Raw genomic sequence first — 13,854 nt, 5'->3', positions numbered from 1 at the left:
TGGACTGGCACCAGCTTCATTGTCATTATATATACACAGGGCCCGGCACAAATGCCCCCTTTTTAGTATAAAATCATAAGCGCGTGATTCTGTAACATAACAACATCACACTCAAGCACGCCGTGTGACATTGTAGGTGAGGTGTTCCGACCGCTGTGCGCGCCCGGGTACCCTCCCAACCACGCTCCAGCAGGCCTCACTCCTGCCGGACCCTGCGCCCCTGCCCACGCGTATTTCCCACGGGTCTCGCTTCTCGGAGGGCGTGGACTGCGACGCCAACCTTGTCCTTGGGGCGTGGGGCTCAGGAGACTCACAGCCTGCCTTCCCGGGCATCGAGTGCGACAGTCCTGCCAGAGGGACCCCTGAGTGCCAGCTTGCAACGCCAGGTTCCCGGCCACTGGCGGCTGGCCCCCTACGCCACCGCCACACGTACTAGGTGCTTACGGCGACAGCACGTCCCATGAGGAGCCAGTTTCCGCTTCCGTTAAGGAAACACCAGCAGCCACAACAGAGAAACCCCCCAAACTACAGTAGCCTTCACAGAAGTTTGCATTTCACTCAGTGGATGTCCCAGTGCCATTAGGGTCAAAGGGCAGGGCACCGTTGCACAGAGTTCTTCAGAGGCTCAAGCTGATGAAGCTTCTGCCACCCAGAACAGAAGGCCACTAAGGTGTCTCTCAGCATCAGCGTCAAGCCGGCGGAGAGGGGACAAGAGAGAGTGGAGGACTGCCCAGGTGGTTTGCTCGAGCTAGGCCTGGGTCTGGTGTGTGAGGGCTCTTCCCAGGTCCCCAGGAGCAGATCCCAGTCATGTGACTATACGCCCTGCCGAAAGGGAGGCTGGGAAATGTAGTCTAGCTGTGTGCCCAAGGGAAGAGGGAAGGATTCAATGAAAGCTAACCTGTTTCTGCCACAGTGATTTTAAGCCAATCAGGGACCTCAGTTCTGCCTGAGCTAAGGAGCTAAGGACCAGAAAATGTTGTGAGTGAGGTGAGTGAGGTCACACCTTGTCATAGCTAGCTGTGACCTCTGGTTTGCCAGGAGGTTAAAAAAAAAAAAAATCCAAGGGAAGGAAGTGGTCAAAATTCTACAGTTAAGCGATGAGATATAATGTGCTAAAAAGTACATCTACAAATACAACATGCAGGTTATATTTGTAGATAAAGAGGCCATCAATGATCAGAAGTCAAAAAAACAAGTTTCCAAAGTTTTAGAAACCAGACGCACCTTCTAAAAACGTTTAATGTTTAAAATTATGCTGAAGTGTGTAAAGTTCCTAACGTATGAAAAAAATATTTGTTCTAAAATATTACTAGGTAGACTTCCCAGCTAACAAACAAGTCGCCTGCACTCATTAGGGCCCACAGATGGTTCAAGAATAAATTCTGCCTCGTTTTGAAATCCCAGGATAACAGCTGCTCCCCCACTGCAGCCCTCACTTCCGGTGTCCGGCCCAGAAAAAAACGGATTCCCGGCGTCTGCAGGAAGGTGGGGCAGGTGCGGAGCAGGCCCTGGCCACTTGGAGACTCATTTGCAGCCCGGGCTCCCTCGGGGCTCAGACCCGGACTAAAACAGCCTAAGGCGGTTTGCAGAAGCTCACAGCCCCGACGCCTCCAGGCTCCCCCGGCTATTAATGCACAATGACAGCTGAATTGAACTGCTCTTCACTCCAGCTCAGCGCCCAGGCCTGGGTGGAATTAATCCTTTTATCTCCCAATAAAGGAGAATTACTGGCGTTTTGTAGCCCAGCTGTCTTTGAAGAAACAACTTTGGGAGCCAAGAGGCTTTGCAATTCCTAGAGCGGTCAGATTAAAGATGCTCTTCGTTGATCTCATCGGGAGGTGGAAGGGCAAGGAATTGATTTCACTGTCACCCAGGTGCCCTGCGAGAAGGACTGCAAGTTTCCATTTTAAGCAGATTCCAGGGCACAAGTGTCATTCTGGAGAACTTCTCTGAAAAACCAAGTCTTCAGAGTCTTTCAGTTCGGGAGTCAGCCGACACTCCCGCAAATAAGGATCCTTTGAAAGGATACGCTTTGTTCTGCGATCTTTTTCACTTGCCTCTCGTGGAGCTAATGCCCCCGATAATTTCTGCATGTAATATAATTCCAATACACAGATAACAACAGTGTATAACAACCAGTCTAAATGTCGTAATACCTCCTGTTCACTTCCATAGAAGCAGCTCCTGTTCTCGAAATAGCGCCAAAACCTCCTCCATCCCAACTAACAAGGGAGCTGACATGCTCAGCATGGGGCTTGACATCTTGATGACATCATTTTATTTGAATCCTCAAAGTAACTGTGAACTTGGTGGTGTTCCACGCCTCATTTTTAAAATCGGGAGACTGAGGCTGGAAGAGCAGGCGGTCTGCCTGTAGTCACGCACGCCGTCCGTAATTAGCATGGCTGGGGATGCACTCGGGTCGCACTCCGAAGCCTGAATCTCTCCCGAGACACCACCTTAGCAACCAGGGGTTTCAACCTTGTCACTGTCAGGGGTTTGGACTGGATAGCTCTCCGTGTGAGCCTGTTGCGGGGAGGGCTTTGTGTGCACTGAAGGATACTTAGCAGCGTTCTTGGCTTCCACCTACGAGATGCCAGGAGTAAACCCCCAGCCAGGTGACAAAGGAAAATGTGTCCAAACACGGTCAACATAACATCCAGGGGCAAGGTTGCCCCCAGTCGAGACCCACCGCTGCAAATGCCTCTGCAGCTTCAGCCACGGAAGTTTTGTGGCTCTGAGAAACGCACAGAATGATTTGAAAGTCTAAGGGTGGTCTTACGGGGTATGCGTTAAGACATAAAACATGGATTATAATCAGTATTTCAGCTCATGGCACATAAAAAAAAAGCCCCGTGCCCCTATTTCTCGAGAGAGCGGCGAGGGGACGGCTCTTCTCTGTCCGCCAGCTCTGTGGGGCGTGAGCGACCTTTCACGCTGGACCGCAAGTTCCTGGAGAACAGGAACTCTGTCTTTTAGCCTGTTTTGTTCGGTTCTGATCTCTCAGCAGATGTGCTGGGCTTGTTGGATTGGTCTGGGTTGACCTGGAGAGGGGACAGAATAAACGGCGCAAAGGTAAACGGAGCAGTTCCCAAGGGGATTCATGCACACTTTCATCGTGAGATCCGAGCAATGTGGTGGGGACCCGTGAGCACAGCAGCTGGCCTGGGCCACCACTAACCCCTCGTGCGGCAGCTCTCGGCTCCTGAGTGCTACCGCCCTGAGCTCGGCCGGTCCTCGTCACCCTTTCCTTTGCTACTTCTCGCCTAGACTGGGTGGTATGGATTCATCCAACAAATATCGATCACACACGAAGTTCAGAGGCCACAGGAGTGAAAAAAAAAAAAAAACCCCACAAAGTTTCTGTCTCCATCAAGCTGATATTCCTAATGGATTCTTATATTTATGCTGTGGGATGTTTCTGTTTTTATTTTTCAATCTCCCTGGTTTGAGCTTTTGCCAAGAGTGGCGTTTCTGAGTTAGATGAATGAGTTAGTCTGGGGTAACCATTCTAAGAAAATGGCTTTGCCGTAGGTTGCTGGGGCAACCAGACGGGTGGTCACATGGCTAATCCCAGCCTCAGCTAACTCAGGGCACCCGGGCAAGCGTCTTGAGAGAGACTGGATGGCCTAATACATTTGCATTCTCTGTTAAGCTGCACACTGAGCAGTTTCCAACACCCATCCCAGAGCCATCGTCCCTCTGAAAATGTCCGAGCAGGTCCTCCTGGGCACGGGTGAGCAGGGTCTGAGTGGCTCCCGTGACGGCTGTGGGACTAACGTGCAATGTTCGCATCGGCAGAAACAGCTCTACACCCTGCCGTCCCCCTTTCTGTATCTGCAGATGGGAAGCTGTGCACCCGATACAACCGAGGGCTCATCTCAAAGGCAAAAGTCAAGGCCATCAAGTACAGCATGGTCATCGTTCTTGGTGAGCAGATCCCTCCGTGCATGGCAGCCCTGGGTGGGCATTCCCACAGCAGACTGGTACCTGGGGCTCGTGGTGGAGAGCCCACGGGAGAAAGGGACGTGTCTGATTGCAGAGGGGTGTGTGGGACGGATCAGTCTCTCTGTGTGTGGGGCTCCTTCGAAGGATGGCATTTGCTCCTCACCTCTCTCTTCATTAGTGTAGCTGTCCACCAAGGCCCCGGGGTGCAGAATTCGGAGGAAATCTGAGTACCTGCTGAGGCGGGTGCTCCCCGTCACCCAGCTGGCACAGACGCTTTCTTCAGGACACGGTCTCCCCCAGGGCTAAAGTTGATAAGCACAAGGAAGACCGGAGGGACCTTTCGTTTCCCCTGGATACTTCCTTTCAAGGTCACTATAAATTCCTCCCGAATCTTCTCTCTCCCTCCCGTTTCTTTTCTCTCTATTGTTATGACCCAAAAAGTTACCTTTTCTCAGAAAAAAAGGGGGTATTTCTGGAGCACCTAGTCTGTGTCACATTGGTCTGTGTTCTTTGTTACCCTCAGACTTCAAAACTTCCTCTTCCTGAGGCCCTCTCAGCTAATGACCTTGACTCCTATCTCGCTAAGAAAACGCAAGTAAGCAGAACAGAACGTCCTCATTGCTCTCTGGCTCGTGCGTGCACCGACGGGACGTGTCTCTGCCACGGGCTCTGTCCTTTCTGCTCTGACGGGGGACACGCCGGCACTGCTTCTCTCTGCGTCCAGAATGTTCTCCGGAGCCCAAATCCCATCCCTTCCTGCCGACTCGAGACTTCTGTTCCTCCAAGGATCTCCTGCCCCCGACAGCTTTCCCCTGACTGGGTCACATGCACGCAGACGGACCGGAGCAGCCCCTCAAGGACCTACCTCGAGACAGGCCCGCCTCCCCTCCCTCTTTTCTGTCCCCCAGTTCTCCGCTTCTCACCGCTCGTTCCCTGGGGCCTGTTTCTGCCGGCTTCCTTTCCTGCCGCTCCAGTACAGCCACCCTCGCCGACGTGGCCATGACCCCCAACATGTCAAACGTCAGTCACCCACCTGCACCTCATCTGACTTCTGAGCAACATTCGATTGGCTCCTCCTTCACTTCCTTTGCCTAGAAATTATATCTATTATTTCTACATCAGAGCTCTCCTTGTATTTCCAGTAAGCTTCTCATACCCGGCACGGCAAGCCAGACGTCTGGGCAGGCTCTGCCCCTGCAGAAGGATCCTTCCCCGGCTTGTCCCTGCCGGGGATGGACCAACTTTCCTCTGCCTTCGAGGTTCTCCTGGCTGCCGTAATCACCAAATAGACGCGAGCAGATCAGCAAGACAAACGTACCAAACGTAATGCACACATCTGTGAGGGAACCCCTCCGATAAACACTTACAGACAATGCCTCTAATTCAAATTCTTCCAGGTAGCTGGGGGGCGGGGGGGCCGGGCAGAAGTTTCTCTTGAGCCTGTGGCTGAAGTTGCCTTTAGCTCAAAACCATCGGCCACCACAGGGGCACGTCTTGGGGCGGCTTGTTCTGGGCTCTCATGCCTCCAATTCGATAAATGACACGATCTTTTACCCACGCTGAAAATCTAAGGGTTACGCATCTGTCATTGTTATATTCCTTTCATACCCCACATGTGTAGTCCGCACACGAGGGCTGGAGGTTGCCCCTACAAGACAGGTCTCGAGTCCAGCCCTCCTCACCATCTCTACAACAACGTCCTTGACCATGGACGGCGCCCACCAGCTTCCGCCGCGGGTCTCCTCGTATTCCTTCTCTGCCCAACAGCCAACGTGATTGTGCCACGTGGAGACCAGACGCTGCCACTGTCTCGCAGACCCACCGGTGGCTTCCCACGGTGCTGGACTAAAGCACAGCCTTTATTCCGTGTCCCCCAAGGCCGGGGGGACCGGTCCCCCCACCCACTCTCCGGCCTCATCCCCACCGGGCCCCTCCTTGCCCACACTATCCTGAAACCCGAAAAGCCGGCATTTGTCTTGCCTGTCACCTACCAGACCCAATAGGCAGAGACAGGGACTGAATCTTTATGGGCACTTTATTCAGACGGTCAGTGGTCCGAGAAGGTGGTGGGTTTGTACCCTAACAGACCGCCTGACATTCCATTTCAAACCACCCCTTTTCACGGGGAGAAGAAAAGTCTAGGTAAGAGGTTTGGAATTCAGGGGAAAAGTTAATCAGATAAAAGCTGCAGCATTCTTTCCTCTGTTTCGTCTGTGTCCTGGGCGGTAGGCGTCTCCCCCGGAGCACGGTGGCCTCGCTACCATCTGGACCGCTTGCAGTCCTCCCGGGGCACGAAGGTGGGACTGCTTAGGGTCCCCTGGAGTCTGGGTGGGACATCCCTTCAGTTCCTGAAAGGACAGCTTTTTTACTCGCATTGATTACTAAGCAGCGTATTAGCTAGTACCTGAAACTGAAATGTTTCCAACACCGAGTCCCCTATCAAGAGCAGTCACTCTGGTCTTCTTGCTATTTCTTCGGAACATCACCTTGTTCTCACCCGGGGAACCCCACCCTGTCTCCCACCTGCAACGCTCTGCCTTTGGAGGGTGGCCAGCTCAGCCCCGCCCCCCACTGTTCCCCAAAAAAGCCACCTCTGAGAAGGGCCTTCCTGCAGCCTTCACCCTGCCTCTGTTCCCTTCACGTTGCTCCTTCCACCTGACCTTGTATGTGTTGAATAGTCCCACGGTGACTGCTGCCCTCGTGTTCCTTCACCACTATCACTAAGGGCTTAAACAGGGCCCCCGCCCCTGACACCAGGTGCTTGGCTAATGTTTGTTGAGTGAATGCATAAGTGAGGCTACCCAAGAAGGAAGGGGATTTGTGCCATTCCCTGCTCGTGTAGCTCAGATGCCACCCCTCCCGACCCCTCGTGCGGCCCTTTGGAGCCCTCAGAGAGCACAGCCCTCCTGTGCGCTGAATGTCAAATCACTAGGACAGTCAATCTGACCTTTTTAAACACAACAGCAAAATGCCCAACAGGCCACACGCCGTGCGGCTCGGCCGGCAGGATCCAGACGCAGAACGGCAGGGCAGCAGAGCTGGGGTGCAGCACAAGCCACCCCCCCCCCACCCCCGGGCTCAGAACCCTGTCCCAGAGGCCTCTGCGGCACCCCGGTCTCCCTCACCTTCCCAGACGTCGGGACGCACACACACACGCACTCCCGGGTGGGGTGTCAGGAAGCATATCTGACACGTACGCGCAGTCCAGCACCCATGTAGCCCTCTGTGACCGGGGCCAGGTCCCCGGGCCCGGGACGCCTTTTAGTCCGAGAGCAGGAGAGCCCGCAAAGGGCCAGCCAGTGCCAACGCCCCAATCCGGCCAACACAGCCCTTTCTAGAACGAACATTCCACAGTGCCCCTTTCCATCCCGAAACCAAATGTGTACATAACATTGTGAACCTAACATAAATTTTCAACAGTCAATACATAATCATATAAAAAGGGAATAGAAAGAAAATAATTCATAGTAAACCAATACAGACTTCATTATTTAAAGACTTGGGCACAGCTGCACTGGAGGGGCAATGAGGCAGCCTGCCAGACGCAGTAACAACCCCCAAAACAAAGCGATACAGGTGTGCTGCCATGGAGACAGGGCAGTCACGCCGGGACTTGGTGCTCCGGCAGGGGAACAAACCCCGCTGCGGTTCCGAGGGAAACGGGGGTCTTTCCTCGTGTGCAAGGGAGCTGCCTTCGTGGGAAATCCACACTGGTGGAAAAGGCTTGTGTTCCTGCAGGACGTAGAGGCCAGTGGTAGCCTGGGGTCTTTACAAACAGGGGTCTGGGCCCTGTGAACGGGAGGGTGTGTCCTGGGAAAACCAGAACCACACCCCCGGCGCACACACACCTCGTCCAAGTGCTGGCCGGGGCGAGTTCACCCCTCCCGGCTGAGAGGTTCCCGAGCTTTCGGTAAAGAGAAGCTCGGGCATGTCTCTGCGGGGCGTGTGCGTGTGTCTCTGTGGACATCTGAGTGCGTGTGAGAGTGGTGGCTCCTGCACACCACTGCTCTAAATACGTCTGAGGGGTCCGTGCACTGAGAACGTCCCCGGGGTGTGGCCTCTCGGGGTGCTCATGGCTGTCTCCACCCGCCCCCCAGCCTTCATCTGCTGCTGGAGTCCGTACTTCCTCTTCGACATGCTGGACAACTTCGGCCTCCTTCCGGACACCAGGGAGCGCGTCTACGCCTCCGCGATCATCCAGAACCTGCCTGCCCTGAACAGCGCCATCAACCCCCTCGTCTACTTCCTGTTCAGCAGCCACGTGGGCTCCCCCTGCCGGTGAGGGGCGCCCGGCCGCTCCCACGGGTGTCGTCCTCCTCCCAGCGCTCCAGGCAGGCAGCTGACACGGGGCCAGGAAGGTCCCACTAGTGTGACGGCCCAGGCCCAGGCCGTGGCCCATGCTCTCTGTCCTGGAGCACGCCACCTGCCACCTTCCATAGCGATCGTCCTCACCGGGTCCCCTGGAGAAGACCTCCCTTGGGTCCACGGCACCTCCAGGCGAGGTGCCTCCACACACACGCAGCAGGACGACCACAACCTCACAGACAACACGCGAAGGCTTGCCGGGAGAAGTGACATTCCTGAGGTTACGGGAATGATGAGCAGCCGAGTGGACAGGAGCCCCTCCCACAACTCTTGGGTCCTTTCGTGGGTTTTCAGCTCCCTGCCCGCACCAGCTGCAGGGAGGAGACGGGGAAGCTCAGAGGAAATAGAACAACAGAACGGTTTCAGGCCGGGTTTGATCCCAGGGGCTGAGTTTCCAACACTGCCATTGTGGATCCATAGCTACCTGTGACCTTGGACAGATGAGTGAACTGCCACAGACCTCAGTTTCCTCGCCTGTAAAATGGGGCTAACAGCACCACCTACCCCCCGGGCCAGTGATGTCCGTCCACTGGGCTCCGGTTTGACCAGAGGGGGGAGGGAGGTAATTGCTGGGGAAGGAAGGTCAATGGTGTTTATCACGTAGGAACTACTTAGCAGTGACTGATCCTTCGCACGTTCTCCATAACTCTTCTCTCTCAACACTCCTGCTTCCATTTTTATGACGTCTAATTATTTTCCCTGTCCGCTTTATTCTTCCTCTAGGAAGCAAAGACCACAGGACCCCAGAATGAGGTGGCGGCAGAGAGCCAGGGGCCACGAAATGCGGGTCCTGTCCAAGCCGGGATCCGTCTAGGCCCCGGGGCGGCTGCAGTGCCAGGCTGAGCCCCGTCAGCCCTCCCGGGTCCCCGTCACCACCCTGGGCGCGTGCATGGAGCCTGAGCCAACGTCTTCACCCTCTTCCCGTCGTCGCCTGGGCAGTTCGAAAGCGAACATCCCAACGAGTGTGTCACCCGCATCAGCAAGTGTTGGTCAAGATGAACTAAAGTCACCAGCTACTCCTGCCAGCCAGAAAAGACGCCCCCTCCCTCCCCAACGCTCAGCCCCCCTTCCCACTGAGCCCTAGGGGCAGAGCCATCGCCGGCCCACGGCCCAGGCTGGGGCAGGCCCAGAAGCATGGCTGCACACGAGTCTTCTCATTCCAATCTAACAAGTAAATAGAAGGCTTACCACGGCCCAGATTCTCCCACCCCAGTTTTGGGTGGGAGGTTCAGTAGTTACAGGCAAGAAGATGTTTGCCCTTGAAATAGCTACAAGTTCACTTCCAGGTATCGGCCCTTCGAGTCTCCTCTGTAGACGGCCTTGGTTTGCAGGTGGGGGCGCTGGCAGCAGCCGCCTGCAAGTTCCCGTGCACGAACGAACGGCCTGTGGCAAGCCCGCACCTGCTGGCCCTTCGGAGCCAGGTCCACATCAGGGGTTCCTTCTCTGATGGGGAAAGAATCAGTGCTCAACGGCCCTGGACCACAGAGCCGAGTCTCTGAGAGTCGGGACTGGGTCTCCCGTGTCTTTGAGGCTCCTCTCTGCATTCAACATGCGGGCCGCTCTGGGCTCGTGCCTCACGCTCCCGGGCCACTCTCCCCTTTGACCTCCCTGAACTCCCGCTTTGCTGGGGATCCACGGTTTCCTGTGGCTTTTTCAGGCATGATATTTCTGTAAGCTCTTCGTTGTTGTTTTTTTTTTTTTTTTTAATATTGCTGGCTGCTATTGTCTCCCTAACACCTCAGCCAGGAAGTGCTGGTGGGTTTATTTTGACAAGTCTTGAGTTTGGTATTTCCATGAACCATCCAAGTGAAATATGACTAAATGTTTGCTGGTCAATTTTTACCACCGGATTTCTTCCATAAGCAGAAGTGGAAGAATTTAATTTGAATATATATACATCCCCAGTCACAGCTCTGGGGCGTGCGTGAGCTCCTTATTTTTAGCCTCCCATACATTCTTGACATTAAAATCTCCTTGGCAAAATCCTCCTTCCCAGAATTATTCTGAGCTCAGGTTTTTTGGTGGTTTTTTTTTTTTTTTTTTGGCTCCCGGCCAGTGGAATCATTAAAATGTGTGGTATATTTTAATAGCGCTCCGTTCCTCATTATGTGCCAACCCAGAGCTGCATGTTTAAGGTCACGGTGGCATTTTTTCCATAAATTTCTCTTTTCAATTCCATGCGGCCTCAGGGGAAAAAAAAGTATCTCTTCAGGTGGAAATCAGGTTCCTCTGGCATTATCTTTCTTAAACTTATTTTCTGAATCTGAGAGCCTGAATAATGTGGTTTTGTGTCTACACAATAGTTTTGAAGGCTCTCGCCCTCTCCGATCACATAAAAGGGAGCATCCCGGGGACCTGGGGGTGGTGGAGGACTTTTCAGCGTCGCACTTGGAATCTAGATGGGCCACGGAAGACCACGGAACCGTGGCTGCAATGGCACCTGCCCACGCGGGTGCCAATTAGCAGAGCAAAACCTGGCCGGCGTCCCAAATGGCAAAACCGGGGGCCGGGGTTCTCTCCACAGAAGTTTTCAACCTCTGTCTAGCTCTCATCTGCAGAAGACGGCACATGCCTACCCCATCCATCAGTAGATTCCGAAAGTCAAGGAGAGTGCGAGAGGGGGCTCTGTGCTCTGCCCACCGTGAGCACGATTTGGGGGGTGGCTTGGTGCGTCCTGTGCTCCCCCGGAGACTGGGGATCGGAGAGATAATGGTGCGGGTTGCTGCCGTTAGAACGAAACTCATTTCACGTTGGTGCGGGCTCTAGAATCCTCATTTCCACGTAGTATGTGCTGAGCTCGGCGAAACCTAATGGAGACATTGTGGGAACACTGGTAATTCCAACTTTGGACACATCGTCTTTTAAAACTGCTCTTCTTATTCTTTTCCCATTACCACGTAGACACATCATTTCATGTGTCTGAGCACCAGGCTGTCTCATCTGTCAGATAAGAACAGAGTAAGGCTGGATCCGAAGACTCTGCGGTTTCTTTGCAGATACAGACTCTGGGATTGGAATGAGTTCAGTTACCTCCCGAGAGCCAGAACTCCTGGACTCCTTTCCGCAGGGGACCGATGATGACTCGGTGACTCAGCGCTGAGTCATTTGCCCTTTAGAAGTTGTGACTTCCCCATCCTTCGCCATGAAGTCAGAGAGGCACCATTTCCCCGCCGACAAATACAGCTGGAGCTCCGGAGGAGGATGGGAAGCTGAGACTGTTTGCTAGCCGCGGGTGCCAAGCGGGGTCAGAGGGTGGGTGTTGTGCGAAGTAAAGATGCCTACTTCCCACACCAGGATGTCAGAGACGTCTCTGGCTGCACGTCACATAGCTGAGGCACAGTGAAAATTCAGGATGACAGGAGTCCGCATAGCGAATAGAGTTAGCCACACTGTAGAAAATAACCGTTCCCACTTTATTCACGTCAACTCAACACGAATGGTAAAACTTCTCTGCTGCTGGGGCTGTGGGGAGCATAAGTTAACTGAAGTTCAATCTCACCGAGCAACATCTGCCACCTTTTTGTCCCCCAGAAAGGGCTAACACCTTCTTAATGGCTTTACCTTGTGGTTAAGCATGGGGGGGGAGTATCCCTTTTAAAGCAGACAAGCATGCAGTTTCAACTGCCCTCCTCACTTTATTCGGACGCTTCTCTACACACACACAGAAATGGCTTTGGCCCTTCCTTTCGCGTCCACGGTGTCGAAAGGAGCCACTGGCCCGCGTCTGCTGGGGAATCGAAAATCTATTTAGCGGGAAGGAAAGTGGCTCTGCTCTTGCAGGAACATCTTAGGTGGGCCGCCGCCTGCTGCCACTGCTGGTCCTTCCCTGCCGCTTGAACACGTCTCATTTTATATGCAGGTCTCCCTGCAGTCCCCAAAGAAGGTTTCGGTTGCATTTGACGGAAAGGAGATGCCCCCAGCTGTTTCCGTGCCAACCACCTTGTTCCCGGAAACCTGAAAAAAAAAATCCCAACCTGGCTGGATCTAGGAATCATCCAACTGTAACAGGGTGCAGCCAAGAGGGGGTTGCAAGAGGGGGGACCCCAAATAGGGATTTGGAATGGGGTCCAGAACTCAGGGTGTCCAGGAAATACTAGGATGTCCTCACCCTCCACTCCCCACAGGTGTGGGTTGGGGGAAGGGACACATGGAGCAGGGCCATTGAGAGCTGTTTTGTACTACAACAGCTTTGCAGCTACCCTCTGGTGTGGTCATTTAACATATCTATAACCTTTAATGGGTTGCATAGATATGTTAAATGGCTGTGGTCATGCTCTGAGCCAGGGGAATGGAAGTAACTTGCCCACCAAGATGTAACTGGGGGGGGCAAGTTATAGCGCCTGCATGAGAGCTTGGAGAAGATAGGCTCCATGACATGAGGCCACACCTGCCCAGACTCAGGATGGCAGCCCAGTGAAGCTGGAGGGATATGGGAGTGCTGGCAGGTGTAGCTGATTGTGGGAGGAGTGGGAAATGGGGCTGCAGAGGAAGATTGGTGTGGGGGTTTAAACCCAGACTCCTGCAGCCATTGTGCTGGGAGAACCACGCGGTTTTGGCTGAGTGGGGACTCCCGTGGCCCTGGGAGAGAGAACCACAAGACTTTGCCAGAGTGGGGACTCCTGAGGCCCTTGTGCAGAGAGGACCACACAGCTGGAGCAGTGGAGAGAGGACCTCACAGCTTTGCCAGAGTGGGGACCCCCACAGCTTTAGAAGGGGGAACCACCACCCGACTTTAGCAGAGATCCCGGTGACATGGCTGATGGTTCCGGGAACCGAGGGAGGCCTACCAGCTGAGACGGATTACTGGGAAGAACCGGGAGCTGCCTGAGCCACAGACTTCTATTTCTTTTCCTGAGATACGGTACCCCGGACTGGGCAAAGGGGGAAGGAAGGAAGGACTGTGTGTGTTTGTGGGTGTTTTAAGGGACTTTGGGATTTTGATGAAGACATTAGGTCACTACTTTAAGTCTGTACAGCATTAAATAAACATTTCCTTTCCTTTTCACGAATCTCTGGCATTGAGAGACGTCTTTCCTCTGGCAGTGGACATAATGAACCTGGGGGGTCCTTTTGGGTAATAGTACATCGTCCCAGCCACCCCCCACCTTGTTGTTCTGTAACACGAGTTTTTAAAAATACAGATTTCTAGGTCCCCAGCCCCAGAGACATTCTGAGTTGGAAATCTGTAATATGTAAGCAACTCAGGGCCTTCTGGTGAGGCGCTTCCACGGGCCGGCACCTCAGAACCAGGGATCAAAAGCGTGTTGGTGGTTGGAGCCCACATTCCTCAGGGCCAGGAAGGGCAGGGGCTCCCTTTGCTTCCCCTGTCCGGCTGCCCTGGGTCCAGCCAGAGGACAGAGGTGTCCTCCTAAGAGCCCACTGGACCACCTTGCAGCGGTATAGGTACCTGTTAGGTAAACACAGGACATCTCTAATGTCTCCTTCTTCCCGCTCTGGATTAAACACATTATTTTCCTCCATTAAGACAGACCTTAATCTGAAGTTGTCATGTATATAGGTGCCCGAAAGCCGGTCAGATGC

At 53.9% G+C, this 13,854-nt stretch overlaps 1 protein-coding gene across 1 annotated transcript in view; it reads left to right on the top strand.

Annotated features, from left to right (window-relative positions):
- The window catches only part of NPSR1 (neuropeptide S receptor 1), a 101,354-nt gene extending 92,227 nt beyond the window's left edge, over positions 1–9,127 (top strand). The window contains exons 7-9 of the mRNA XM_045828423.1: positions 3,844–3,930; positions 8,046–8,226; positions 9,037–9,127. Coding sequence (XP_045684379.1) covers positions 3,844–3,930; positions 8,046–8,226; positions 9,037–9,127 — 359 coding nt within the window. The remainder of the gene's footprint in view (positions 1–3,843; positions 3,931–8,045; positions 8,227–9,036) is intronic.
- The last annotated feature ends 4,727 nt before the right edge of the window (positions 9,128–13,854 follow it).

The sequence above is a fragment of the Phyllostomus hastatus genome, unplaced genomic scaffold, assembly GCF_019186645.2.
Source record: "Phyllostomus hastatus isolate PE091 unplaced genomic scaffold, TTU_PhHast_1.1 phas_scaffold_78, whole genome shotgun sequence".
Lineage (NCBI taxonomy): Eukaryota > Metazoa > Chordata > Mammalia > Chiroptera > Phyllostomidae > Phyllostomus > Phyllostomus hastatus.
This window is presented reverse-complemented; position numbering and strand designations above follow the sequence as displayed.